The 27095-nt window shown below is 35.9% G+C and overlaps 2 protein-coding genes across 4 annotated transcripts in view; both read right to left on the bottom strand.

Moving 5' to 3' along the window:
* The window catches only part of LOC107720137 (uncharacterized), an 11416-nt gene extending 5252 nt beyond the window's left edge, over positions 1 to 6164 (bottom strand). Inside the window, exons 1-15 of the mRNA XM_016527766.1 lie at positions 5840 to 6164; positions 5647 to 5751; positions 3806 to 3939; positions 3694 to 3734; positions 3499 to 3542; positions 3284 to 3306; positions 3109 to 3170; positions 2801 to 2886; positions 2591 to 2619; positions 2405 to 2436; positions 2040 to 2239; positions 1546 to 1574; positions 1377 to 1408; positions 1259 to 1305; positions 106 to 196 (exon numbers count right to left, since the gene is read on the bottom strand). Of these exons, the coding sequence (XP_016383252.1) occupies positions 106 to 196; positions 1259 to 1305; positions 1377 to 1408; positions 1546 to 1574; positions 2040 to 2239; positions 2405 to 2436; positions 2591 to 2619; positions 2801 to 2886; positions 3109 to 3170; positions 3284 to 3306; positions 3499 to 3542; positions 3694 to 3734; positions 3806 to 3939; positions 5647 to 5751; positions 5840 to 5965 (1081 nt within the window). The 5' untranslated portion in view covers positions 5966 to 6164. The remainder of the gene's footprint in view (positions 1 to 105; positions 197 to 1258; positions 1306 to 1376; positions 1409 to 1545; positions 1575 to 2039; positions 2240 to 2404; positions 2437 to 2590; positions 2620 to 2800; positions 2887 to 3108; positions 3171 to 3283; positions 3307 to 3498; positions 3543 to 3693; positions 3735 to 3805; positions 3940 to 5646; positions 5752 to 5839) is intronic.
* A 327-nt stretch (positions 6165 to 6491) lies between these two features.
* LOC107720127 (guanine nucleotide exchange factor DBS-like) lies at positions 6492 to 26934 on the bottom strand. Of its 3 annotated transcripts, none has more exons than XM_016527747.1 (30): positions 26775 to 26934; positions 19478 to 19558; positions 17753 to 17867; positions 17587 to 17677; positions 16147 to 16260; positions 15951 to 16067; positions 15341 to 15490; positions 15107 to 15231; positions 14293 to 14407; positions 14062 to 14181; positions 13712 to 13903; positions 13326 to 13517; positions 12823 to 12967; positions 12663 to 12727; positions 12417 to 12496; positions 12242 to 12308; positions 11852 to 11967; positions 11612 to 11681; positions 11403 to 11495; positions 10776 to 10868; positions 10178 to 10303; positions 9842 to 10063; positions 9285 to 9377; positions 9082 to 9160; positions 8894 to 8951; positions 8707 to 8828; positions 8555 to 8620; positions 8224 to 8298; positions 7522 to 7631; positions 6492 to 7433 (listed from the first exon to the last, which is right to left on the bottom strand). In XM_016527747.1, exons 1-30 carry the CDS (start codon positions 26854 to 26856, stop codon positions 7356 to 7358), a joined length of 3252 nt encoding a protein of 1083 aa, XP_016383233.1. In that variant the 5' UTR covers positions 26857 to 26934; the 3' UTR covers positions 6492 to 7355. The 3 variants fall into 3 exon arrangements, with proteins under 3 accessions (XP_016383233.1, XP_016383232.1, XP_016383234.1); XM_016527746.1 differs by having other exon boundaries at positions 8203 to 8298; XM_016527748.1 differs by lacking the exon at positions 8224 to 8298.
* Positions 26935 to 27095: the final 161 nt, after the last annotated feature.

Raw genomic sequence — 27095 nt, forward strand, 5'->3', positions numbered from 1 at the left:
CCATTCCACAGGGCCTCACACCCCCCTTGCGACAGCCCTGTCTATGTCCACAGATTTACGCCTCTTTGAAATGACAGCAGCAAGACAAAAGAGAAATGAACGCACCTGATTCTGCTGAGGGTCCAGAGTCCATAATAACGCTACATGGAACAGTGATATGGTACATTTCTGGTTGTAACAAACTCTGAGAATCATCCTGAGAAAGAGAGAGCAATTACACTTCTGGCTGCAGGCAAGTTATAAATAGAACTTATACTATAAGTGAGTATAATCAATAATAAGTGAGTATAATGCACTGTTCAAACTTTTTTTTGTTTTTGCGTTTTTTTTAAAGAAATTAATACTTTTATTCAGCAAGGATGCATCAAATTGATAAAAAAAAGACAGGAAAGATATTTATAATGTTACAAAAGATTTCCATTTCAAATAAATGCTCTTATTTTGAACTTTCTATTCAACAAAGAATCATGAAAAAAACGTATTGTTTTCACAAAATGTTTCTTGAGCAGCAAAGCAGCATATTAGAATGATTTCTGAAGGATCATGTGACACTGAAGACTGGAGTAATGATGCTGAAAATTCAGCTTTGCCATCGCAGGAATACATTAGATTTTAAAATATTTTATTATAGCAAACACTTTTTAAAATAATATTATTGTAATAATATTTCACAATATTACTAATATACTGTATTTTTGATCAAATAAATGCAGTCTTGGTGAGAATGAGAGACTTTAGAAATATTACAAATCTTTTGAATGGAACTATACTGGATGGTGATGATTGTACTAAATTTAAATGGTTTTGGATGTATTTTTAAATTTTTGAAGTTCTGTTCTGAGCGTTTTATTTAAAACTCATTATGGGGGAAGATAATAAAAATATTTAAAAAAATTTCACTTTTGGTGGCAATTTTGCCCAGGAGGCCTGGTTAATTTGTTCCTCTGCGCTCAATGTTGCTGGCTTGAAAGTTTGTAAAATTCCAAGCTATGGAAAAGTTTTCCAAAAAGATATGGGGGAGATTGTTTCATTCATTTATTTGTCCTCAAGTCTTGGATCTTTCTTGACATGTATCAGACTGATATGTACGTAGTAAACAATGTCTTTGTTCTAAGGTGCCATTGGGGTTTTGCGTGTCCTTGTTTTGTGTTTTTGCTGTCATTTTTTTCCCCTTGTCAAGTGACATGAAAATATCAGTAAATACATGTGCTTGTTTATGGTGTGATGTGAGTGATGTGTTCTGTACAGATAGACTCACTGAATCAATGTCTGTGTCATCATCGTCAGCTTCTGAAAAGAATGAAACTGTTTCTTTACAGTAAGGAATGATAATACTTCTCGTTCATTTGTTTTCAAAAACACAAACACATTTGTACCTGTGGTTGATGGATTGAGTTTTTCACACGGCCTGCAAACAAAGGGAAACAGTCAGGGAAGTTTCCTTAAATAACTTTACTATAGTAAGTTTTTGCCAAAATACCACGGTAAACTGTGGTATTCTTGTATTTGTATTGTTTTCAAAATTGTTCAAAATCCTAAACATACCTTGTTTTTTCAGGCACAGGAGAGGACTGCTATTAAAAGTGAAAAGAGAAACGCTTTACTGCTACAATTTTACTGCCAAATGTTTTAAAGATTCATTTACATGTAGTCATTTACATTTACATTTAGTCATTTAGCAGACGCTTTTATCCAAAGCGACTTACAAATGAGGACAATAAAAGCAGTCAAAACTAACAAAAGACAAGTCTCGATTAGCCTAACGCAGTACACATAGCAAGGTGTATATATATATATATTAATATATAAACAACATATTTTTCTTAAATATATACATGCATGTGTTTGTATTTACATATACATAATAAATATACACAGTACACACTCATATATTATGTAAACTAAAACTTTTATTTTGGATGCGATTAATCGCGATTAATCGTTTGACAGCACTAATTATTATTATTATTTGTTTTTTAAATTAAGTTTCATTATTTAGATATTAAACTAAGTTCAATTTATGTTATGAAGTGTTATTTATTTATAATAGTACAGAGCAATTTTTGTGTATTTTCTTGACGATGTTGATAATGACTGTACTTCAGAAAACACCAAGTGTATTTATGAAAGGAAAGCTGAACAGTGTGTGTGTGTGTTCTGACCCTGCTATGCAATTCTCCTGAACTGCCTGCTGATCCACAAGCCTTCTGATCAGACCTTAAGCCCCCTTTTAATGAACCTAACAAACACAAATGCATCTCATACTAGACACACATCTATACAGATGGACTCAGTAAGCTACTATCAGCATAATAAAAATTACCTCCTGAAAATCATGTGACTATCTTTCTTTACAGTAAGAAATACAAATGACCCTTTACTTTTACACAGTGTTCATTTGTACCTGCGGTTGATGGACTGGGCCTTGCACAGGGCCTGTAAATTGACAGAGAATCTCAAGGAATAAGTTCAAGGAACTTATAGACAAGAATTTTGTCAGTACAACAAATGACTATAGTCTTAATCAAATGTCTTCCTAGTACATGTTTCATGCTGGATACTTTGTGTAGATTAATAAAGTTCAGCATACCTTTTACTTTCAGGATCAGGATTTGACTGCTATTGAAATTAAAAAGAGAAAAATTACAACAATATTACTACAAACTTTAAAAGAGCCATGTCTTTGCTAGAAACAAGAATTGTCAATTTGCTATCTAAATTTAATGTTTACAAGATGATGTGTAATGAGACATATTCATATGATGCATCAAGACACCATGAAAACATTTTGAAAACTCACATTGTACCGATTTGGAGATGCACTGTGCTCTATATATGACTCTATTGGAGTATAAATGGGGGCCAAGGTGTCTTCAATGTCATCATCTATGATAAAATTATAATAGTCCAATGTTATTAATGTTTTACATTTACATTACAATATCTGTCATCAACATGCCAAAAACTAGCTATTATTCTCATGTTGACAAATAAACAAATGTAAAGATCTCTGACTAAACACTCTACTTTTTGTAACTTAACTTGGTTATTGAGTATTACTGCAGTACTGTGTAATATAAAGCTATAATACATTGTATGAACAATTACCAGAATCTATGAGAATAGGTGAATTCCTCTTCTTCTTTTTGGACAAACTCACTTCTGACGACCTGAAAAAGAGCAAACACAAGATCATCTGAAATAATCACACTGTAATAATTAACGTGACAGTGTTCTGTGATTAATCAGTTCTGATGAAAATCCACAAACACGGCACACTTACCCTGTAGATGAATTAGAATCTCTCTATTATTCAATGAAGAAAAGGAAAGACAGGAATTCACATCCAAAATTTCTCATTGTAATCAAAATTAATGTGATATTTACATGTCTTTATTTCAGAATCGTGCGGTGATGTTTTAAGATGAACAGTAATGTGGTTAGGTAAAAGTCAATGTATGTAAGTGTGTGTGTGTGTGTGTGTGTGTGCATGCTGACCCTGTCAGGCCTTTTCAGGTCAGGCCTTCGACCTTCTGCCGATCCTTGTAAGCAAAAATTTGAATATAATTCTCACATTGACATTTCACATTTTCTGACAAGCTGCTTACAAATTTAATTTGATATCACTGATACAAAAAAAAAAAAAAAACAGTTTTACCATAGAATTTCTGAATTTAAAATAGAAACACTTACTTGTTTTTTGGGATTTTGGATCATGTAATTCACAGAACAGTCTAAAAGGAAACATTAATTAGGTTAATTTTACTACATCGAAAACATAAATTGATAGATTCTTTCATCTTACTTAAAACGGCCTTTATTAATGTCTTCATCGATTGTGGCACGGGCCTCTACGGCGCAGGGAAAATGGTACGAGCGCTTACAGCGCTTTAAATCACATCCCGCTGTAGCACCGTTTTTTTTACAGTGGTGGCAAAGCTATAAATAAACACACAGCAATTAGGCATCCACAGAGAAACAACACTAGAATATGATGACCGTTTGGTCACAGTTTACATTTAACGCACAGAAGTATTCATGTTAAAATATACTGTAAACGTATATGCTGTACTCAATACAAATTACCATTGCAATCAAAACTATTCAACCCCCTGGAGACTGTAATAATTTACAAAAGTAATACAAATTAAAAGTGATAATGACAATATATAATGCAATGTTTTTGAGTTAAAGGATTTTTTGTAATATAGCTATGTCATAATTATGCAAAGCCTATGCAACACTGCTGTTTTTGTACCATATGGTATGGTACAAAATTGTGTTAAAACACAATTAAGCTTTGGAAACTTTATAACAAAGCTGAATTAGCTTGAGTTGTTACACATACATACATTTAGCCCATGCATGTGCTGAAGTTGAGTAGCAAAGATGGCCAAGTCAAAAGAGCTCTCACAAAAGCTATTGAGAAGAAATTATTTTATTATGTTAGAAAGTCTATGGCTACAAGAACATTTTCAAAATACTAGAGACAAGTTCCTAGAGACACCACTTATTCATAAGTTTAAAATGCGTTGTACCAGAAAAGCACAATACCACCAAGAAGAATAAAAGGTTTGATTAAAGCAAATGAGAAAAACCCTCAATTTACTACCAAAGACTTGGAAGATGACCTGATGAAATGTAACAACATTTAAATGCAGAGTAAAAGAAAAACACTAGACAAACATGAACTTCACGTTGAGACATCTTGCCGAATCCCACACTTGAGCAAGAAGAACACAAAAGGCCCACTTTAATATGCTAAAATTCATTTGGATAGACCTGTGGAGCTCTAGAAAAGAATGTTTTATGGAGTGATGTGACCAAACTAGAATGTTTTGGACCCATGCATCAGCGGTACGTCTGGTGCAAATAAGGTAAAGCTTAGGAGCAGAAGGAGCATCAATGGACTTTCCTGCAGGACAATCATCCCAAATTATACATCCACATCTGCTTAAGCTTGGTTCAGGGATCGGTCATAGAATGTTCTTGAGTGGACTGTTCAGTCTTCAGATTTAAAACTCATTGAAAATATTTGGTGGAATTTGACAAAAGCAGTGGCAATGTGAAAACCAAAGATTATCAGTGATCTGGAAGCTTTTTCAAGCGAAGAATGGGCCATTCTTATTGGAGGTAATAAAGAATAAAAGATTCTGCACAAAATGTGGCTTTTGGGGATTGAATAATTTTGTACATGAATGTTTAGAGCCAATTAGATTTTTTTTTCAATTTCCATCAACTTTATGTTCTCAGAATCACTCAAATGTGTATTAATAAACTTTCTATAATAGTTTACTGATGCCTTTGTTGAATTGTTTTCATAAAATGTTGTTCTCGGCAGCAAAAAGTCTTGCAAGTCAAGGAGGTTGAATAATTATGATTGCAACTGTACATGTCCTGTACAGAATTTATACTTTCAGAATATTACACATTAAATACCCCTAATATTTCAATTATTTCACATTTAGGCTACGTAACACTTTGTTAATATATATTGTAGTTCATCGTTAAAGTATTGTATATGGACACTGTGTTATGTAAAGTATTACGCAATGTTTTGAGAAAAAAATAACCAGTTAAAATGAATTATAACGTTTTAGAGGCAGTTAATGTGTGTTGTGCATATGCTTTAGCAATGATATTCACTAGTCTTTTTCCTCTCCGCTGCTCTTCTTTTACATCTTCCACAGCAAATCCAAACAGGTCGTCATAGGTGGGTGAATTCTTGCTGTAGATCCCTGATGCAAACAACTGAGGATAAAGTGCATTACAAGTTTATATTATACAAGACTAATGATACTACATTTCCGTAATGGGTGCAATATGAAAACACGCTTACCAAACAGTTCTCATGTGCGGAGGTGCTTTCTTTGGATGAAAGAGGCCCGGTGATTTCAGTTTCGTCTGATTTCTCGCAAAGTACACAAATAATTTTATTCAGAGATTGAAATTGTTCCGGACCCATGTTGAACTATGCTTGATGACACTCAAAGGCGATTCACGTGTTCAATGCAATGTTTCTTTCAGTGGCATTAAGTTTCGTTTTCTTTTCATTGCGTAGAAGGCGGGTCATGTTGATCTTCATCTTGCATGCAAAAAAACACTCTTGTTAACTACTCGAACTCCAGACAGATATCTCGATTATCTAAGGCAGTACATTCAATCAAATAGATCTTTAAACTCAACCAAACTTCAAACTAAATCAATTTATATAAAAGCCAAATCCTTCTCCTTTAATCACAAACGACTGTGATTGGTCCATCCTGACCGGCGCTGTGAAAAGTAACAGGTACCACGTAAAAGCAATTATTTTGGCCAGTCTTAATTCAATCGTAACTTTAACAGCATTACATTAACTCGTACTTAAAGCCTTATCTGATATTCAAATAGTTGTAAATGTCATTCTGTATATTTGACCTGTTAAGTTTTATATATTAAAATAGGCAAAAGTCATCAGTCAACTATGGCTTTATTTTTAAATGCATATATATAAAACAATATTGACTTGTAAACATATTTTACATACAAATGGCACAGGGTGATCACAGTCACTTTGAGAAACAACATCTGCATATATGATATGCTTGTTTTACATATCGGTCCTAGTTTCCTGCATTGTACAGTACACAATTGATGTCACATGCTTTCACATTGGAGATCACAGGACTTGACAATAGACATGCCATATCCCAGTATGGACATAATAGTGTGACAGAAATAACTACTTAGTTTTAAGGGATATGAAACATGTATCACAGCATACTACGAGACAGTGTGTAAAGAGTTGGTTCGGGTGTCAGTGTCTCTGTGAAATGCATTATTTTGGTGCATTCTAAGACCACACTCTTAAAAATAAAGCTTCTTTTGCAAAGAACTCTCTAAACAACAGTCATTTCCCACTCTATACAGTTTTTTGGAGAGTCAAAAAGCTCTTGAAATTACATTATAGGGTTGTCAGTTGGTATAAGATAGTTTCTTCTAGATTTAAAGGATAAAAAGGTCCTGTAAAACCCTTTTTGGCACTAACATTTTGTTTTTGGCTGGTTAGTATGACCCCTGCTGGTAAATGTTTGGTTCTAAAAAGCATTTTTCTTAACAGCCATTTAAAATTAGCTGCATGTTCTGACAAAAAAAAGCATGTTGCCATTGAGATTAAAGTGAATGCTAATTGACAGCTTTCTTCATGTATTCTAAACCGCTTTGGTTCTACCAGGAACCTTTATTTTTAAGAGTATGCAAAACTTCAAAGTTAATGGTTTATATATGTCTCATTTCCCTCTTTTCAAGAGTTATGCATGAAACCTACTGTATATGCTGTACACTGATGGCATTACGCACACATTCACACTCAACTCTCATTTCTCAGGATCCTCAGTCTCTTCAGAACACTGGATTTCTTCGTCTATCCTCACAGATTGCAGCTCATCTGCACACTGAAATATAAGAAGATAAAGAAATGCTTAAAACATGAAACCCTTTTCCTTTTGAGTCTGACATTGAAAAACAGACTGGGTCACTCACCATTTTATCTTCCTTCTCCTCTTCTGGGTCAGAGGTCACCTGCTCCTCTGCACTAAAGTATCCATCATGCTCCACAGAGGCATCCAGCGAGAGAGATCCTTTAGTCCAAACTGAGACAGTCAAAAGAAAATAAAAGAAGTGAGAGAAAAAACAGATTAAAGTTAAAAGGATGGCAAACAGGGATTGTATTGTAAGTGAACACCTAAATGAGGGCAGAGATGACCACTGAAACCTCACCGTGATAGACAGAAGACAGACTAGTGACCATTTCCCAGAGCACACAGAAAGAGCATGCGTGGATGTGTGTCAGTGGAACGTTCTGGGTTCAATTCAAGTTTGTCTATCAACAGCATGAATAAAAGGACAATTTGTCCACAAATACCACATTTTTATACAGAAGAATTAATGAAAGCGCTTCTCTGCTGCACATTTCTGCTTTGAAACCCTCTGTAATGTCCTCCATTATATAGACATTTTTCTTTGTTTTTACAAACTGAGGGAATAGTCAAACTTATTTTTTGTGCAACAGATGCTGTCGATAGAGCTTAACCCGAAACAATCTTTTAAAGACAAAGACGTGGTCAGCACCTCTCAGAAAGCATCAGATGAGACAAACATGTAACCTACAAACACATGCTACCCTATAACACCTCAGTGGATTATGCGTAAGTGTGCACATACGTGTGTACTCAGTATGTGTACCTCTCCTACGGTTCTGAAACAGGCTTGATGTACTGAACCACCTGACTCCGCCCATGTTAGGGTGTGGCTCTGTTTCTGGGAGGAAAATAACCAATCAGACTGCACCTCTGCATCTGCGTTCTTAGTTATTTCTCAGTATGGCACATGAAGTACACATGATGTGAGCTATTCCTTTAAGTATCAGCTCATGCCTTTAGCCTTTAGAGAGCTTGGTGCCAATGAATCCGTTATTTTTACCATCGCCCATTTTCTATTTTTATTTAATCTCTTGAAAAGGAGACAGCAATCGAACTCTCTTATATTTGATTTTCAGTTTGCTGAAATAGGTCACCTAGAGGTGTAGGGTCACTCCGAATATCCTGTCGTTTTGGTCTTGTCTCAAAACTGAACGAAGACCCTGCAATCACCAAAGAAACAGAAAGAAGTTAAAGGGGAAGTTCAATCAAAATGAAAATTATGTAATGACACGAGTTTTTCACTCACCTTTTGCTCTGCCTGTCGTTCTGGGCTCTAGAATGTTCTCAAGTTCTTTGCCTCTTTCCTCTTCTGTTTTCAGATTTTCCACTCCTCCACTCCTGAGATTACTTCGTTCATTTCTCACCAGTCTGAAGATGAGTTTCATGTTATGAAATTAGCATGTATGTGTAAATGTGATGGCGTGTAATTGTACCTGTTAGTTGAGCTGGTATCTGAGGAGAACTGCTCAGGTGCCCTTTGTTGACTTGCCTCTACATAACACAAACATACATTTGATGCACCTTTGTTAATTTGGCATTTTGCAAGTTATCCGAATGAATCACATATTGTAAACACTCCTCAACTACTTATTTACAAACCAACGTAAAACCAGGTCCATACCTTTACAGGCCTCCAGCTGTCCTGTTAGAAGTTTCTGGATTTCTGTTACCCAGATGGTCTTAACCTCCTCAGACACGGCCTACAGGACAATATATATCACAAAGCCGCATATAAACCCGAGATATCTGGTCAGTGCAGACTTAACACATGTAACAGTCTTCTTAATAGAAATCTGAACTCAAGACACACACTGTTGTGCTCACCTGTACTGTGTAGACCTCATCCCTTGATCTGGACCATATCTCAAACTTCTTGCTGTCCCCTTTAGCATGCTCTGTTATTCCAATAGCAGCCATCTAACAAAGACAGAACAGAGATTATCAGGTAAACAGGCTATTGTTTCCTTTCAAAATAAAATTTTGCAGAATGAACATACTCAAAAAATTCTCTTTTTTGTGACCATACTCATTTAAATATGCAAATTAGACACGCACAAATTTGAATTATAGATTCCACATTATTTTAATTTAAACATTTAAGTTTGTGCATGTTATAAAATGTGCTTCTTGATTAATAAAATATTAAAAATTGTAAAATGTGCAATAAAATGCTAATGACCCATAAAAAAATATGAAATGTCACATTTGCCAACCTTTTGAAGATGCTAACTAGTGCAAATTTGACTACATTTTCCTCAGCATGGGAAGAATGCCATGCTTAACAGAACATAACAGAAAAGAGGTGATTTATCAATATGAGCTCAACATCATTTTGTGAAATTTGTAGCTATTATTACACTGTATGTTGAAGACACACTTACACTGAGCTCCTGCTTGAAGCTATATGAGGGCGCTTTCTCGTATCCCTCTCCGCTCTCCTCTCGCCTCTTGCAGAAGAGCAGAGCTTTCTCGTGCAGGAAGAGGTGTCTCTGCATGGGCTTAAACCTGGCAAGCTCCATGACCTTCACGTGACCTCTCTTATGCTCTGCCCACACACTGAATGACCCTTGCATCAGCAGGCGACCCAGGAATCCAAGGTTACCCTGGATGGAATCAATGATCATTGCTTGGATTGACGTGGAATAAAGAGGAGTGACAGAAAACATTAATGAACAGTAATGGGTAAGATGAGAGTAGTGTGTGCATATGTGTTTTACCTCATATCCTGTGATGGCGATGAGGTGCATTGAGTCATTTACAGCCTTCAGGATACCCAGTATGGAGGAAAGAGCTGCCTGCAGCTCCACTGAGCCCTCACAGCCTTTACTGTACTTAATCATCTCCTAAAACACACAAACACATGCATTGTTATCCATTATATGACACCTTTAAAGTCACAATGAAATGGAGGTAATGACAGATGTTGTGACATACATCTGAGTGAAACAGATTATTGAAATAGAAAAAAAATTAGGTCAGGGACTATCCATTGATTTTTGACTGGATGAAGACATATGAATGAGAGTTTGCAGTCGATTGAACGAAAGGGGGAGGTTTAAGAAGAATAAATGTTTGGAGATGCGTCACCATAGAGAAGTCTCTGTTTTCATCAGAAGATTTAAAACTAATTTTTAAAAATTAAATTTATACATGGACAAATCATTCATAATAAGATCAACATCATGCATTTAGAAAATAGAGGAAATTTTCAATTCATGCTGAATTTAAGATGCATTTCAACATTTATCCCATATTCAAATGCCTAAAACAAACACTTCAGGTATGACATCTCCATACACACACATAATGCAGTACCTTCAGCAGGAGTTGGTATTTAGTGATCCTCTGCACAGGCTTCAGTAAGTATGAGTCCAGTCCTAGTTTGTGCTCTAGTTTCTTCTGACACTCCTGATGGCACAAACACAATTTGGTAAAGTTGCTCAAACTACATCCTGTCACAGAGTGGGCCTGATGTCATCAACAGATTGTGGTTAGCGTATTTGTGTTTCTGTGTGTGTTTCAACTGAAAAAACATGTACTGTGTTATGCACAGTATTTGTTGCATGTTAAATATTATTTATAACAAAAGCATGGAAAACACTGTAGTATTCACTAATATTTTTATTTAGCATTTTTAATACAATCTTGTAAAAAACTCTTTTGGTAGTGCAATCAAATAAGTGAAGAAGAAGATGTTAAAAATCACATTACTTCTGGATTATTTTTCACCCTGGAAATGGAAGGTAAAGTGGAGCACATTACTTTGTGGTATACAGTATTTTACACAGTGTACTCCACAAGTAAACCTTTGGGCAAATTTAGCTGGTCATTCAAATATTAAATTCATACAGAACATTGTAAATGTGCACTGTACATGCACTACATAGTGCTAAGAGAGTATTAGTATTATGGTAGTATAATGTTAGATATGTATGTGTGTACCTGGAAAAAGGCGCAGTCTGAGCACTGCCTCCAGAGGCTCTCAGAACGAGGCTTGTTGTGACAGTATTTCTCATAAATCTGCAGCTCCCCCATCTAAACAACCACAATGACCAAAGATATGAGGATCCCTGTGGAAAAATTAACTCCCAAAAGTTCTTCATGATAGTTTACTTCTGGTTTTGTTTTCTTGCTAGTTATATAAAACTCACCCAGTCCAGAAAGCAGCGGCCCACAAGCTCAGGACAGTCAGTGTAAGTTTCCAGCTCTTTGAGGAATATTCTGAGAAGATACATGGCTTCAGATGAATCTTGAATCGTTTATTTGATCTGATTTATTTTATTACTCTCAAAATAATTTCAGAAAGGAAAGTAAGATCTGGCTTACTAAGATCTGGTAAAGTTTTTAAAGTTATTTTACTACTGACCTGAACACCACTAGATGGTGCTTACCTTTTGTGGAAATTATAAATTTCTTGCATGTTCCCAAATAACACATCCTTCTTGTTCTGCAGGGCAGCAGGGATGAGAGGAGTCATGGAGGGGTTGTCCATCTCAGCAGCATATCCCTACAGCACACAACACATTTAATGAAGGCATCTCATGGCAAACAGGATTTTCATGGCTCTTTTAAAATCAAGAGTTTGATGTAGACTTGCTCTAACATTTACAAGACAAATCCACCTCCCAAATCCAAGTGGACTTTATGGGCCAAAGACTGCTACAAAAGTGTAGGATATGCCCTACATATTTCAGAGTATGTCCACCTACATAATAAAATGAAGTCGTTTCTTGATTGAAGCTGATTTTCATTTATGAAAGAACTGACAGTTTTTCACTCACCTGCAAAACACACATAAGCTCTTCCACATATGCTCTCTCTGTTTCCAGTAACTCATTCATTACATGCCTGTGAACAAACACACACACACACAATGAAGCTCAGTTAATGACTACACTACATGGGGTCTAGTAAGGCACATATGTTCCCCTCTTTCCGCTTTGACCCTGGACTAACCTGCGCAGCACAGCCAGGGTTTCCTCCTCCTCAGATACAGAAGGATTGCGACTGCTCCTGTCAACTTGATCAGAGTTTACCTACACAAAGAGATTCATTACTGAGTAATAGTCAAGTCACTTAACTTACACAGTGTTCACTATAACAGTGAGAGGTATATATAACTTGCTTATACAGAGAACGTGATATAAAATGATTAAAAAGAAAGGATATACACTGAAGTCATTGTAGATGAATTAGACATACTTTTTTACAGGACACCCTGCTGTCTGATTCTTCACTAATACAGATGTTCTCATGCTCCCTGTGAGCTGAAAGAGAGAAATAAACCAATCACCTCCATTTTACACTTAAAAAGATAGACAGACAGATAGACAGATAGACAGATAGATAGATAGATAGATACCAGGAGATGAGAGTGACTCTGGTCGTGGGGCCACAGGCTGGATGGGGCGTGTTTGTTTGGCTGCTAGTTTCTTCAGACTAACCCTCCTCCTCTCAAACATCTCCTGTAATGATGCTTTCTTCTCAAAGGCACACTTCACCTTCTCCTGTACCATTACACATTATACAATATAACACAATATCATACATTATACACTATTACACATTTTTTAAAACACAAATAAAGAGATTGACAAATTAGAATAAAGTATTCGGGGAAGCTGTATAATAAACATATTTGTAAAAATTATTTGTTAAAGATGAAAAAAATATCTTTATTTATTTTAAATATATATTGATTTAATAAATAAAAATAACTGGCAAACTATCTTTTTCTCCCATTTCATTTTGTGCTAAAAAATAAACTGAAAAAAAATGTTTTATTAGTGAATTATAAGTTTTATTTAATTTTTATAACAATTATAAGTGAATTGCAGCCATTGTTATGATTTCATATTACCATACCCTGAGCTCATTGTTCAGTATGTTCTCATATTCCAGCCAAACTGTGCTGATCTCCCACTGCTGTTTCTCATTGGCTGTCTCCAGGTAACACTCCAGCTCTGACAGTGCTGACTCCGCCCCTTCTTGTGACTGGCACTTGTCAAGAGGCTGTGAAGCTAGCATGTAAATCCCATCATCACACCATTTACACACCTGAAAGAGAAAAAGAACAGAATGGAACTGTGCTGGAAACTGATTTGCATACACAGTACGTATGAAAGAGTGGTATTTATGTCTGTCTGAAAATTTACATGTAACTGTGTAATTATGCAAAGAATGAATATGTTAGTGGAATTAATATATTCAAACATAAATATAAATGTGCATGTATATGTATTTCTAGTCACCATTTCCAATCTTTTATATAGCTCCATAGCCTGTGTCAGCATGGTTCTCTTGTCTTTGAGCCTTTGGGTGAGATTCTCTCTCACTCTCTGTAGCTCACTGCATTTTACTGCAACACTGTCATTAACATTCTGAGAGCTGTCAATCAAACTTTGGCCCTCGGCAATCACAGACCTCACTCTGTCCAGCACTTCCTGCAGAGAAAGAAGTGTGTTAACAAGAGAGGAGGTACAATGGTTATTTGAAGCTTTCATATGAATTAGACTGACTCATTCATGCATATATGTGTGTGAATGCATGTTTGCGACTGTAAGCATAACACGCTAAGATTATTCAGTGGGCGGAGACTCACACAGGCCTTCTTCTCATGATTGGTCAGCTCTTGAAAGAGGTGTTCTGTTTGGGCAGGGCTTATTCCAACGTCTGAGAAAGCATTCATTGTGGGTGTTGCTTGCTTCAGCTCTGTTCGCAACTACAAGACAGTAGCAAATGCAAACAGAGTGCAAATATCATTAGTGAATCTTATGATTAGCAATAATAAGAATAAGCTGTATAAGCATGAATGTCTTTAAAAATGCAAGACCTGTTGAAAGTTGTGCTCAAACTGGCAGAGTTTAAAACATAGATCCAGTTTATTTTGATGCTGAATCCAGAACTCATCAAACGCTGTAGAGCTCTCATTCAACTGGGATAACACCCTGCAAGTTAGCAAGGAACAAAAGAGAGAAATATAAATTAACAGGAAATAATTGAGAGTACATGCATTACACAAAACAAATATTATAAAATGAAATGAAATAGTGTGTAAACTACCAGAATTGTTATTGTTAGCTAAAATTATTAAAACCTTATTTGAAATAAAGCTAAAATAAAATCAAATGAAAATATTAAATTAAAAACAAATAAAAATTAGTAATGTAGCTTTGGCAACTAACTGAAATAAGTTTAGGTTGAAGTACAAAAATAACTAATACTTAAAACTGAAATAAAAAATAATTAAGGCTATACAGAAATATATAGAAATATATGTATGTAAACAAAAACTTAAACTAAAATTAAAAATGAAATAAAATATAAAAATAAAAGCTAATTAAAAAAATTTATGAATACGACAATAGCATATACATAATACTAAATTAAATGCAGCCTTGAAGTGTAAAAGCATTCATTTGTGCTATCCAAATCGCTAAAGCATGAGGTAATGGTGAGATATAAGCATGAAGACGTGTGAGGAGGCAATGCCCCCACGTCACTGGCTAACCACTCTGCCAATGTAATAATACCTAGCCAATATGTTTGCAACCATTCTGCAAATCCTCCCAAAAAGAAGAAAAACTGGAAAGAAACTTAAAGTGGGAACTGAGAGGATTCCTACTAAGAAAGACTCACAGACTTACCTGTGCACTGTAGCAAGGTTCTCCAGTTGATCAGGGTTTAGACTGCCGTCCGGATCTCTGCGGACCGGTTCCCTGATGTGCTCCAAGAGTTTCCGTCCTTGGCTTAGAGCTCCTGCCATCTCTTCCTAAAGAGAAAACAATGAAACGTAGAATAGTTTTGTTAGCACCAAAATGAATGTGTGAGGTGGCACATATTGAGTGCTTTAAGGCTTTAAAGAGTTTTTTTATAAATACTTTGAAACTGTCTTTTCTGCTGGTTTGTGCAGTGAGCAGATTGCTGGCTGTTAGGAGGTTGCTAGGGAGCTCGGTTTCTGCCAGCTCCCTGCCAAACACTTGCAGTCTCTCAGCCATCCTCTTCACTAATGCAGCAAAGCTTTCAAGATCCTACCGGCAAAATTATCATCATTAGGAAATGATAATTTCACATATGATGTATTACTGGTTTAACTTGTTTTGTTTCGTATATGCAATGAGGTTTTGAATGTGCGCTTAATAATCTTTCTCTAATTAAAACATTGCACATAAAATTAATTTTAATAACTTTTAAAATATGTTTCATGTACACTGTCTGAAATGCCATTAAGTCTTATCAGTAGCCTACTAAAAGATGTTTTACTGTATATGAAGCAGGTTGCCTCATGGTGGCCTCTATGAAAAGCTGAATATTACTAATATAATGAATATTATTTCACTTTATCCCCCCCGATTATTGGCCACTTTCACTTACAAAATCGGCTCAAAATCACGTTTGATTGCCATAATGTAAAATAATGTTAACTGCCATAATGTAAAATAAACAAAAGAAACTAGTGAGTGCACCTTTCAGGTGTGTATTTGCTCTTACTGTGCGATGAGAGATCCAGGTCTTGTGGCAGTAGTATTGAGAGCCACCCAGTTCTTGTGTCAGCTGACTCCGCTCAATATAAGAGTGCAGATCAGCCAGTGAGCTTAGCATCATAACCTTTAATACAAACACAGTCTTCATTATTTACAATGACATGCCACTCACTAACATTACAAAACCCATTCAGGTTACTTACCGGTACTTTAAAGTCATCTCTGTGGAGTTTGAAGAACACATCAGACAACATTCGCTGCAGGATAGCACTGGGTCTCAGCACCAGAACAAGCCGAAGATTAGCAGGAAACCAGCCCTACACACAAACATAAAAAAGCACTCCAATTCATATTATTCCACATTCAATATCTTAAAGACATATTTTAACATCTATTACAGACAAAAGCTATCCAGATGTGTATCCGCAAAAAGACTATTGAAGGAATAGTTTACCCAAAAAAGAAAGTTTGCTGAAAATTTACATTCTGTTTTAGACTGTTCTCACATGTAAATGGATGCTTGATCTGAGCACATTTCTCTCCTGATTCACACAAAACAACTTTTTCACTGGAGAAAGCAATATTATGGATAGAGGACTTGTATTCAAGTTGGAAACAATGGTTTGAAGTTAAAAATGTCTTTAAGATAGATTTGTTTATTACAAACACGCAGCTTTAAAGAGTCATGAAACCGTGTTTGTGTTTGTGTTTGTGTTGCACATCATAGAAGACAATGTTAGCATCCGATAATTTTAACTGTTGGAAAAAACTGGTTAATTTGAAGCTTTTTTGCGCTATTTTCATCTTCTGGTTTTAAATTCTACATTGTGTTGACGTCACAATTTGTGACGTGGCAATGGACTATAGTACATCGATGACGCGTCGGTGTCTATTAAATTATTCATGAGACTGCGTGTTCTTATCCTAAGATGCTTCGCTTAATTATTCACAACAGCATGTGTTGATTAGCTATGACAGACGTTTCAGACTGTGAGATGACATCGTGCACGTTAACTGAGAGAAACGTTCATGGATCGGAGGAGAGTGTGATTTAGCTTTGTAATAAGAGTTCGGCACAAACGCGATTCATTCACTTAGTGAGTGTAACCGTTTTTACAGCTCCGTGACACAACCCGTCAAAATGATTATATAAATGCCACAGATAAGCCTTAAAAGTTACCAGAGGTACAACAGCGCGTTCATATATATGTTTTCGATGGAGAGTGCAAATGGCTGTGCATTTATTTGCGTTTTTAACTCGATGGGAGCTAAATGAAACGGTCTGAACCCGAAGTTGTGCATGTTGTCTGTCTCCCCTCTTCCCCCTCCGCTCGCAGCGCACCACATCCACTTTTTTAGCGTTTTTTAAAACTGTGGTGAGAACTAACCAGTGCTGAAACAGGGGGTTTCATGTCCCTTTAATCGCGTGGATTATTATGATATTTTTAGCAGCTGTTTTGACTCTCATTCTGACGGCACCCATCCACTGCAGAGGATCCATTGGTGAGCAAGTGATGTAATGCAAAATTTCTCCAAATCTGTTCCGATGAAGGCTGAGTACATTTTCAGCAAATTTTTATTTTTGGGTGAACTATGCCTTCAAAAACAGTATTTGTGTGCGTTCATATTGAAGTCAGACTCACTGAGATACGCAGTAATGTTCCCTTTAAACACGTCCATCGATCTCTACGCCTGTCAATCACTACGATGAAGCCCACACCCGCTGCACTCAGACTGGTAAAGACACACACGTGTTACTGCTGTCAGCATGTATGACATTCAAACATGTGTGCTAATGTGCGTATTTACCTGGGAATACTTGTCAGGTAGGTAAGAACATTACGAAACTCTTGGTCTCCAATTTCACAAAACGAAGGGAACTCTGGAAAGATAATGATAGGGCTTCCATCCTGTCCTCTTCCCCCTAAAACAGACAGACAGAAATATGAAGAATCAAAGAATCAAACCTGCTCCTCTCATCTATTCAACAGGCGAACAGCAGGGGGCAATAAATACCAGAAACCATGCTGTCTTCTGTGTTGGCATGCATCAGAGATCTTAAATTAGCACACAGGCAAGCCAATGAAAACCTGCTCTCACCATCTGTATGCTGTGTCACAGTCTCCATATTGTGTGCTACTGCTACCCAACAACAGTTGTTTGAGAGTGCTGTGACAACCAAACTCCAACATAATCTCAGATCAGCTTGTAAGTGTTCTTATCATCAGTTTGGCAGCTAGTGTCAAGAAATAGGCTTGTGGCACCACTGACAATTACCAAAACATGTACAAACAAGAACAGAAAAAGGTACCATCCCTAAACCTTAACTACACATCACTACCTGCTGTGCAAAACCATAATAATGCTAGGCGCTGCAGAGGGTAAGACATATTAGTGTTGTCAGTATTCCCTCAGGACAGAAACTATGATTATACCAATGTATAAAGTGAGATTCAAAAATATCACTCCATTCTTCCTATCTATTCTCTCCTTCAAATCAGGATGAAGATACAAGGGGATGTTTAGGTGGTAAGACGGTGATGATGGAATGGAGAGAGGAAGAGAGAAAGCAACTGGGTAAAGATCCCCATGTGACAAAAATATAAATTTGGAATGCCTTCTTCTCCCTGTCTCCATGACAACAGGACAGAGATTGTGCGTGCATCGTTTACTGTTCAGTTTAACAGGAACAACCTGTCATTAAAAACAACACTTATTCAGATAAATACCTTAAAGTTGCAGTGTTTGTACATGCCCATATGTGACAAAAAGTTTCTAACCCCAGAACATCTTTTTCCTTTCCCTTGCATTTTACATTCATACATGCTCAGAGAAATTATCTAACCATCTATTTCAGACAGAAGCAGGAAATTATGGAAGGTGAAATTTGACTAACAAATCACATATAGTCTTTCATGTTCATGCGCACTAGCGTTTATAACTTGTTACATGTTACAAAAACGCACCTTTTTGTGCTCTTATTGAAGAACTCTTTTATAGTGCAATATATTTTACATTAAAAATGTTTGATTTCTCTCATTGAGATGAAGGAAAGACAAGAGTTCTAGTGCAATATACTAGAAATGTGCTGTGTGTGTAAAATCCCTCTTGGCATAGCTCCTATTATAATTTAGTCTATGAGGAATATGATAAGAAAATTAGTTTGTATTGAAATCTCTAACTACAGATTTTAGTACGTTGGCAACTGTGAGCACAGTTTGAGACCTTGTTGAGATCTGATCCAAAACTCTAAAGGAGAAATATATCCAAGAATTAAGAAGCATAAGCAAAAGTCTCCATCTGCTTTCTAAGAGACAAAATTGAGATATAATTGCAGAGATCTAAAGAGGTCACTTTTTTTCCTCTCTGGGTCCTTACAGAGTGTTCTTATTGAGTCCTCTTTAAAAAATCTAACTCACATCCCTTTAAGTGGACCAAGTGTGAAAACACCCTCTGAAACAATAATGTTGGTCCCTGGATAATATTTCCGTTTTACGGATAAAGAAATGCAAATATAATGTAAATAATATTTACCAGATAGGAATGCAAACTGTCTCTTGAGCTCAGTGATGTCAGCAGCGACGAGAGGACTAGACTCCTTCTGCATGATCTCATCTGAAACAAACACACACGAGACACACTAACATCATGTCTACAGTCATAATAACATTATTAATTATAGGATGATATAACAAGAGTGTTCAAGTTCTCAGTGTAACCTGGGTAATACAATGATCCTGCAATGCATCACCCATTAAACTCATAAGCTTAACACTTTTCTGCAAATCTCATGCAGGGTCTTTCTTGCACAACATCAAATAACAAAACCAAAAAACAGCACTTATTTTTGTTACTTCACCATAAGATGAAATAAACCACAGGTGAAGAAGTTAACCACAGGTGAGAAGACCCTACACACACTAATATATTACTGGCTGTCTTGAGAGTATTGTGTCTTTGGCTGGTGTATGTTACCACCTGAGGGAGGAAAATCTTGCCCAAAGCAGTTCCCATGCTCCGGTCAATAGCAAAAGACACGTTTAGAAAGAAAAGAGTAGGTGATTTCCTATCTATCTCAAACAAAACCACCCCTGGATACAGAGCTATAAAGTGCAGACAACTAATAATCCTAATGCATACCCACCTTTCTATTATACATCATATTATATAGCCTCTTTTTTTAACTGCAAGATTAAGAATTGTATTTTTTAACCAACACACCAATCAGATATTATAAGTGGTACTTCAAAGTGAATGACAAAAGAGGCCTGAAAAGAGGGAGAATATATCCAATGCCTTCTTTTGTTCTTCTAAAATAAGAGCGTGTCGTCCCATTGGAGTCAGATTCACACCCTTAGGATGTTCACACACATTGGACAGAACGTCATCCGTCACATTTTAAATGACTTTTACGGTAGCGCTCACCTGTGATGCATCGCTCCCCCACCTCCTAATGCTGCCCACCTTTTATACACACTGACATTTCATTATTTTTTTTTTTTACTATTACAGTTAAGTAAGTATTACTGTTTCTCTCTCCAGCTCTCAATTCTAATCTATTATATTTAGTTTAGCAGAATGGAGTAAAGTAACAATAGTGCAAATGGAGTATTAAGTACCATTAAATAATTAAATTATTTAAAATAATTGTACATTTTTAAAATAAAATAACAAATAAAAAGTTAATCATATTATTAAATAGTATTAAATAATTAATAAAGTATTTAAAAAATAAATAAATAAATAAAAATAGACCTTACTTCGGAGCCAGTGGCAACATCTGGAAAAGTGGTAATATTTCTCAACCTCTGCTAGAGGAATGCACATAGTTTTCCCTTCGTTCTGTACATCCATCCCTCTGTTTTTCTGATTCCTCTTCCACTTGTTTTCTACTATCTTACTAACTCTTGTAACCATAAGTGGCGATCTCAGAATGAGCTACCTGAGACAGGTGCACAAGTCAATTCAATGACTTCCTGTTTCTCTCTCTCTCTCTCTCCTCATTTCCAACCTTCACACAGACTTCCTGGAATGGACTGGTCCCCTGACGCACATACACAGGTTCCCTTCACCTGCTACATTTTAATAACTGATAACAATGATGGGTCACTGACTGTAAAGAACTGTACTTCCTTTGTTTCCACTCTCTCTATGCCTGTCTGTGTCGGCACAATCACCCCAAAAAGAGTCTGCTGCCCCCCAGGAGCCCCTTCCCCCATCACACTGGTGGATGAATGAAACCCTGTGTGTGTGTTTGGTTGGTTTCTCTCTGGTACAAGAGGAATCTGAGTGCGATCTGATCTTACGGAGGAGGGAAAGATAAGAGCTGAATTCAGACCAAGTCACTCAGAAGCCATTCAAACCAACAGATAACATTTAAAAGAAGAGTCAGTCTTTTTAGTCTGGTAAATCTCTCTAGTTCCCTCTCTTTCTTTCAGACACGCATACAAATGTAAATACACACTTTTCCTTTGGAGTAATAGTCAATAGTCAAACTAAAGTTCAAACGAAAAAACAAACAAACAATAAGCACATTGTCTCGGGCCATTTTGAAAATCTGGGATTTAAAATTATGATTTAATGTTTTAGGATAATGAAAAATGTGAAAGAAAAAAAATTACAAAATTAATAAGAAAAGATTTTTCTTCAAGATTTGGGACTTTCTATAGGTCAATGTGAAAATAAGCAAATTTGTGACACTAAGTAACACAGCTGAATTTTTAGCAGCCTTTACTCCAGTCTTCAGTGTCACATGATCCTTTACAAATCATTTTAATATGCTGAGCAGTTGTGCTGCTTAATATTTTTGTGGAAACTGGGAGTTTTATTTTTTATTTTTTGGATTCTTTGATTAATATAAAGTTCAAAAGAAAAACATTTATTTTAAATAGAAATCTTTTGTAACTTCATAAATGTCTAAATTTAATGTGTACTTGTGTACTCATTGTGTCCTCATGTGTACTCACTGGAAAAATCTGACTGACCCCAAACTTTTGAAAAATATGTACAGTGGAGTTGAAAAAAGCGGTAACACTTTACAATAAGGTTCCATTAGTTAATGTTAGTTAATGTATTGCAATATTTATTAATCTTTGTTAATGTTTTTTAATGAAAATACAGTTGTTCATTGTTAGTTCATGTTAATTCACAGTGCATTAACTAATGTTAACAAGCACAACTTTTGATTTTAATCCATTAATAAATGTTGAAATTAACATTAACTAAGACTAATAAATGCTGTAGAAGTGTTGTTCATTCTTAGTTCATGTTAACTAAAGTAGTTAACTAATGTTAACCTTCTTGTAAAGTGTTACCAAAAAAGTCCACTATAGTGAAAATTCTTTTATTTTGTACTTTTCTAATTTAAAATTGAGTTTTTTTTTGTTGTTGTTTTTATTACAAATCATTTACTGGAAAAAAAAAAACATGAATTCCACAGGTTTGTGTAAAACCATGATCATGTTCTGCTTGATGCTTTCACTTACTCTGTCCTTGTACCAGCGGGACCAGAGGAAGCTGTCCACGATCATTGTCTTGTTTGGGATGCCGTTTCCTGGATTTCCTCAGCATAACTTTCTTCTTTATTGTCATCTGATACCTGGCCTCACACTGTTCCTTTAGTTACGCTTTACAATACTACATACTACTGAACAATTAACTGCCATTGCTACAGCATTAACTGCTAAACTCCAATCCAGAACAGCTAGTTAAACAACATACGTGCTTACCTAAAGCCAGTGTACTAACTACTGCAGCAAGCCGTGCTGCTCCTGTGGAAAACTGTGTTTTATGGTATCTGTTTTTGTACTCAGCAGTAACTCTGCCAAACACACAGACACTTTGGTCAAGACACCCCCAGCATGAATCTCACTGGAGGGTTTTTAGGAAATCTCTTTCAGCCTTCAGGCTTTTGAAAATGAGGGCAGCAAGTACAAAAGTGTGTTTAGGCACAGACTTATAGTCAAGGCAGTTTTGTATGTCATTGAGAATTCTGTCAGGACCACTATCGCAAAGATGATTGACAATTAGCATACAGTTTGGATTGGCGGTATGGTTCCGTTCTGGGCAAGAACTCCCTGCGCATCCATGCAGCCTAGCATGGATGAGAGCAGGGAGAGCAGCGATAACCCCCCCAGGGTAAACAGAACAGAACCAACATAAATGTATTGCAGATATCGTTAAAGTTCAATAATGTTATGTACACATTTTAGAATTAGTCTGATTCAAAAGAGAATCCGAAGGCTGAATCCTGACTGACAGAGGAGGAGTTGGGGATGGAGGAGGGTAATTAGCTATTGAGCAATGCGAAAACTGCTGATAATACTGAGGGACCTTATATATGAATGCTTAGATAGGTGTCGTATTCCCATAGGTTGATGGGGATCAGCTGAGAGTCAGCTGATGCGAGCTTGACTAACGTGACCTGCCAGAACTAACGCTACGCTAGATTATACGATGTGAGGGTGAGTAAACAATGACAGAATTTATTTTGGAGTGGACTATCACTTTAAGGTACTTATTTGTCAGTTGGATACAGTTTTATGCAATACATTTGAACAATTGCTCTGTTTTGCATCTCTTTCTAGAATGAGTTTAGATTATGTTATAGCAGTTCACTGAACTCTTTTGTGTAGTTTGTTTTGTTGGTGCTGTAAACTCTAAGAAAAGGAGATAAAAGACAGAAGCCCTGAATGTTTTGTTCCTGTTATTACACCACAGTCCATTGTCCAGTACAGACAGAAACAACTTCTCATCTTCCTAATGTGCTTTGTAAACATGAATGCTTGTTTTTGAGTTTGTTATGGCTGACACTGTGTCTTTTGAGATAAGCTGTAAAATTAAAGACACATCAACTGGTTTGTGCTTGTTAGTGTGTGTGTGTGTGTGTGTGTGTGTTTTGGTTTCTCTGTGATATAAGAGGAATCTGAGTGCGATCTGATCTTACGGAGGAGGGAAAGATAAGAGCTGAATTCAGACCAAGTCACTCAGAAGCCATTCAAACCAACAGATAACATTTAAAAGAAGAGTCAGTCTTTTTAGTCTGGTAAATCTCTCTAGTTCCCTCTCTTTCTTTCAGACACGCATACAAATGTAAATACACACTTTTCCTTTGGAGTAATAGTCAATAGTCAAACTAAAGTTCAAACGAAAAAACAAACAAACAATAAGCACATTGTCTCGGGCCATTTTGAAAATCTGGGATTTAAAATTATGATTTAATGTTTTAGGATAATGAAAAATGTGAAAGAAAAAAAATTACAAAATTAATAAGAAAAGATTTTTCTTCAAGATTTGGGACTTTCTATAGGTCAATGTGAAAATAAGCAAATTTGTGACACTAAGTAACACAGCTGAATTTTTAGCAGCCTTTACTCCAGTCTTCAGTGTCACATGATCCTTTACAAATCATTTTAATATGCTGAGCAGTTGTGCTGCTTAATATTTTTGTGGAAACTGGGAGTTTTATTTTTTATTTTTTGGATTCTTTGATTAATATAAAGTTCAAAAGAAAAACATTTATTTTAAATAGAAATCTTTTGTAACTTCATAAATGTCTAAATTTAATGTGTACTTGTGTACTCATTGTGTCCTCATGTGTACTCACTGGAAAAATCTGACTGACCCCAAACTTTTGAAAAATATGTACAGTGGAGTTGAAAAAAGCGGTAACACTTTACAATAAGGTTCCATTAGTTAATGTTAGTTAATGTATTGCAATATTTATTAATCTTTGTTAATGTTTTTTAATGAAAATACAGTTGTTCATTGTTAGTTCATGTTAATTCACAGTGCATTAACTAATGTTAACAAGCACAACTTTTGATTTTAATCCATTAATAAATGTTGAAATTAACATTAACTAAGACTAATAAATGCTGTAGAAGTGTTGTTCATTCTTAGTTCATGTTAACTAAAGTAGTTAACTAATGTTAACCTTCTTGTAAAGTGTTACCAAAAAAGTCCACTATAGTGAAAATTCTTTTATTTTGTACTTTTCTAATTTAAAATTGAGTTTTTTTTTGTTGTTGTTTTTATTACAAATCATTTACTGGAAAAAAAAAAACATGAATTCCACAGGTTTGTGTAAAACCATGATCATGTTCTGCTTGATGCTTTCACTTACTCTGTCCTTGTACCAGCGGGACCAGAGGAAGCTGTCCACGATCATTGTCTTGTTTGGGATGCCGTTTCCTGGATTTCCTCAGCATAACTTTCTTCTTTATTGTCATCTGATACCTGGCCTCACACTGTTCCTTTAGTTACGCTTTACAATACTACATACTACTGAACAATTAACTGCCATTGCTACAGCATTAACTGCTAAACTCCAATCCAGAACAGCTAGTTAAACAACATACGTGCTTACCTAAAGCCAGTGTACTAACTACTGCAGCAAGCCGTGCTGCTCCTGTGGAAAACTGTGTTTTATGGTATCTGTTTTTGTACTCAGCAGTAACTCTGCCAAACACACAGACACTTTGGTCAAGACACCCCCAGCATGAATCTCACTGGAGGGTTTTTAGGAAATCTCTTTCAGCCTTCAGGCTTTTGAAAATGAGGGCAGCAAGTACAAAAGTGTGTTTAGGCACAGACTTATAGTCAAGGCAGTTTTGTATGTCATTGAGAATTCTGTCAGGACCACTATCGCAAAGATGATTGACAATTAGCATACAGTTTGGATTGGCGGTATGGTTCCGTTCTGGGCAAGAACTCCCTGTCACATGTTCTTTTACGGTAATATTCCACTGTTAAGAGGATGAGACATTCATTTGGTAATTCCTACTGTATCATATTTAATAATTTTTTAAGGCCTCAAGGTTAACACCATGATCAAAACTGCTAAAAAAATCTTTTGCACACTATCTGCTACATGCCTTCTGTCATCTGATTGATAATTCATACTTTGATTCATACTTGGCAAGTAAAAGGTCTTTTAGTATAACTGTAAAAATGTCCACATTCAGATTGTGGCACACTTGTATTTTTGCTGTGAAATCATTAATTATTTTTATAAAAAAATAATGTTTATATTGCTATTAATATTTTAAGAGAACATTTACTGGATTAAAGCAACTCGACTGTATTTGATTATTCATAAATAATTTTTTAGAAAAATCTTGTTAAAATGTATGTATCAAATATACAGTTACTGACTTTTTTGTACATCTCTCAGTCATCGTTGTATTGTATTATATGTATTATGCATATATTTAATATTTATATGCATATAAATTCAAGGTCTGTTATACTGTTATAAAAATCTCACATTACAAACGATCAGAATGCCATCTTATGTTTTGGCCAAATAAAAATAAAATCACCAAATTGCATATTTTTGCTCAGCTTGGGACCTCTGAAAAAAACGGAGGTGTTTTTTCCTCCTCGAGTGTGCGAACCATATTCTCACTATATCATACTATACGGGCCATAAAAGCCTGATGTATCAAATATGATACAAAATCTAAAACATATATGCAAACTTTTTTTGATTTTCTTCTACATTTTATCTAAAGGTTCAATAAACTGTTCCATAAAAAAAAATATTTTTCTGACTATCAGGCTTTACAGTGACAATATTTAATTAAAACAATATCACACAAGCAAAATGCTATTGTTCTAAATATCAGCTTGGCTATGATTTGGCCGATACTTTGCCCATAAAATGACCAAAATGTGTTGCCACATATAAGATTATGCTGTACTCATTCAAAAGGTGTATAATCCTTACCACTGGAAAGCATTATTGAAGCTTTCAACATTAAAATGCATTTAAACAGAACCAAGCACCTGTGCTGAGTGACAAGCATAGATAGTCATTTACAGTCCTTACCAATGCTGTGAGCGACATTGCTCAATCTGCGCTGTAGCTCTTGCATGACCGCCTTCTCTGTCTGCATCCAGATCATCGCCATCCTTCACTCCAGAGGTAAGGAGGACGGATAGAGTGGACGTTATGGGAGGAATATCACCCTCTGCCCTTCAGTGATGGGCAATTCAGCATCAGCATCACAGAGAGAGAGAGACACGGGGGAGGGGCTCTCTGATGACACCTACATCGTCAGACAGTCCAAGAATATAACCAGTGGCCCTCACAAGCATGTGCACACAGAATGGCATGGCATGCTGCTCCGGTTAGGATTTTGGCGCCATC

This window comes from Sinocyclocheilus rhinocerous, unplaced genomic scaffold (assembly GCF_001515625.1).
Source record: "Sinocyclocheilus rhinocerous isolate Xijiao unplaced genomic scaffold, SAMN03320098_v1.1 scaffold631, whole genome shotgun sequence".
Classification (NCBI taxonomy): Eukaryota; Metazoa; Chordata; class Actinopteri; order Cypriniformes; family Cyprinidae; genus Sinocyclocheilus; species Sinocyclocheilus rhinocerous.

Excerpts from the sequence above, each read along its gene's own strand:
- LOC107720127 (XM_016527746.1), bottom strand. The coding sequence starts at position 26,856 with ATGGCGATGATCTGGATGCAGACAGAGAAGGCGGTCATGCAAGAGCTA. Across the intron at positions 13,518-13,711 it reads TATATAAAAGATTGGAAATG|GTGTGTAAATGGTGTGATGA; the intron begins GTGACTAGAAAT and ends TTTCTCTTTCAG. Across the intron at positions 11,496-11,611 it reads GCCGCTGCTTTCTGGACTGG|ATGGGGGAGCTGCAGATTTA; the intron begins GTGAGTTTTATA and ends GTGGTTGTTTAG.